Consider the following 2500-nt stretch of genomic DNA (forward strand, 5'->3'; position numbering starts at 1 on the left):
CGCACTGAATAAAGAAAGTGTGAGGCACGCACTTGGCGCGCTGAAAAATGAACCCACGGTAACATAAGTGTTGCCCTCTGGCAGAATTATGTAGAGGGAATCCACTCTAACGGGTACACGAATGCATGCACTCAAGGCCTGACCAGCGCGTAGGGTAACGTTATGCTGCAGCAAGGAATCTGCCTGGCAGATGTAGTGTAGCGTATAATTGTGATGTTTCCGGACGCATTAATGCATCCACGATAAACTGAAACTGATATCTGTATTTGTATTTCTTTTTATCACAACAGATTTGTCTGCGTGAAATTCGGGCTGCTCTCCCCAGGGATAGCGTGTCGCTACACTACAGTGCCACTCTTTTTTCCTTTTTTTTTTTTTTTTTTTTTTTTTCTTTTTTGAATTTTTTTTTCTGCGTGCAGTTTTATTTGTTTTCCCTACCGAAGTGGATTTTTCTACAGAATTTTGCCAGGAACAACCCTTTTGTTGCCGTGGGTTCTTTTACGTGCGCTGAGTGCATGCTGCATACGGGACCTCGGTTTATCGTCTCATCCGAATGACTAAGCGTCCAGACCACCACTCAAGGTCTAGTGGAGAGGGAGAAAATATCGGCGGCTGAGCCGTAATTCGAAACAGCGCGCTCAGATTCTCTCGCCTCCTAGGCGGACGCGTTACCTCTAGGACATCACTCCACATATAATATATAATCATGGAGTGTGTAGTAATTAGCCTTCAAGTTTTTCATCACAAACAAAGGTTTTAAAAATTAAATGATGAGCACCATAACCGATGGGTTAAAGCATTGGACATTCAATCTGAGGGTCCTGTGGGTTCTTGCTGGTATCGGTGCTTGGTGGATTAATGTTAGAGACATTTTTTTTTCCGATCTCTTGGGTCAACATAATTATGTGCACGCCTGCAACTAACTTGGTTACATGTGTGTGTGTGTGTTCACATATTTTATGCAAATGATCAAATATTCACGTTAGTTCAGCTCAGTTCAGTTCAGATACTCAAGGCCCAGCAGTGTAACCCTAAGCCATTAGTCAGGACTGGAGAGCAGATACAATGCAATGAAATGAAATAAGATTACTAAATGATCATGAAAAAAAAAATAGATAAGTAAATATATGAATGAATGAATAATGGATATAATCAAAATCAAAATCCAGTTTAAAAAAATAATCAAAGACGTTCAAAAATCAGTATCTACACAGACAACCGAACACCGGTTTACACAGGTAGGTCAGCAACTGAATTCATATTATTTCGAAGAAGAAAAAAAAACACGTTCAGAACAAAATCAAAAATATACACAATCATGCACAGTACAGCTGAACGATAGCAAGATATATATCTATATATATATATCTATATATATATATATATATATATATATATATATATATATATATATATATATATACTGGTCACCACATACCCATACGAAGCCGGTCATGATGGATAACTTGACCTGGAATCTGCCAAAGCCAATTTGATCTATGGCCTGCTCAATGGTGAAGGTCTCTGGGCATTACACAATCAACAGAACCCTTTAGTTCCATCCGACACTCCGTTCTGCAGATACACTGATTAATTAGTCATTTAACGACAAACAATACAGCGAGTAACAGCAGTGTCGGCGGTGAAGGTGATAGCAGTTCGTAAACATAAAAAAACCCAACTACTACTACAACGATAACAACAACAATAATAATGATGATGATGATAATGATAAGAAGAAGAAGAAGAATGATAATAATTATTATCATTATCATTATATTTCTTTTTCTTTTATTCTATTCAAATGAAGGCTTATATATTGCGCAGCACCCCCATCTCAGATGGGGGCTCTTCGCGCTCTACAATAGAATATGCAAATTCAAGAATAAGTGATGTAAACGTATGTACAAATACATCAACACAGGCTATCCATATTACAGTCAGTCATACATAACGTAGGCCCAAATCAAAGCAAGATGAATAGATTACAATGACCACAGTCAAAATATTGCACCAAGGAACCAGTCACCAAGAGAAAAAAAATGCATACAAATCAGCATAAAGAGCCCATCCAGCGATTAGATCAAAGCAAGCATGGGAAAATGGGGGAAAAAAACAACAACAACAACAGTTTCTAAAGTTTCATATGCTGCAGCCTTGGGGACTAGGTGGCCTTTGCGGTCGCATTCAGAGCCGATTGTCCTAAAGCCCGCTTGTTCGAGAGAGTGGCGATGTAACTTTGGGAAAGTACAAAGTCTAGCCCAGATAGTTGGAACAGAAGTTGCCACCTCTGCTGTCTTTTGATGGACCTAGTCCGAAAATGACTGGCAACGAAATATACAGAGATTTCTAAGTCCACACTGAAAGGCAGAGAGAGAGAGAGAGAGAGAGAGAGAGAGAGAGAGAATGGCTTTGATGAAGCGAAAAACGTAGCCTGCACCATGAAGTCCAGAGACAAAGAAAGAGCGGCTATCTATTGCGGATGTTTCAATATGGGAAC

General features: G+C 39.4%; 1 protein-coding gene across 1 annotated transcript in view; it reads right to left on the reverse strand.

The window, feature by feature from the left end:
• Positions 1-2500, reverse strand: part of LOC143287840 (synaptic vesicle 2-related protein-like) — a 31509-nt gene that overhangs the window by 27646 nt on the left and 1363 nt on the right. The window contains exon 2 of the mRNA XM_076596079.1: positions 1439-1524. Coding sequence (XP_076452194.1) covers positions 1439-1524 — 86 coding nt within the window. The remainder of the gene's footprint in view (positions 1-1438; positions 1525-2500) is intronic.

This window comes from Babylonia areolata, chromosome 12, assembly GCF_041734735.1.
Source record: "Babylonia areolata isolate BAREFJ2019XMU chromosome 12, ASM4173473v1, whole genome shotgun sequence".
NCBI classification, from domain to species: Eukaryota; Metazoa; Mollusca; class Gastropoda; order Neogastropoda; family Buccinidae; genus Babylonia; species Babylonia areolata.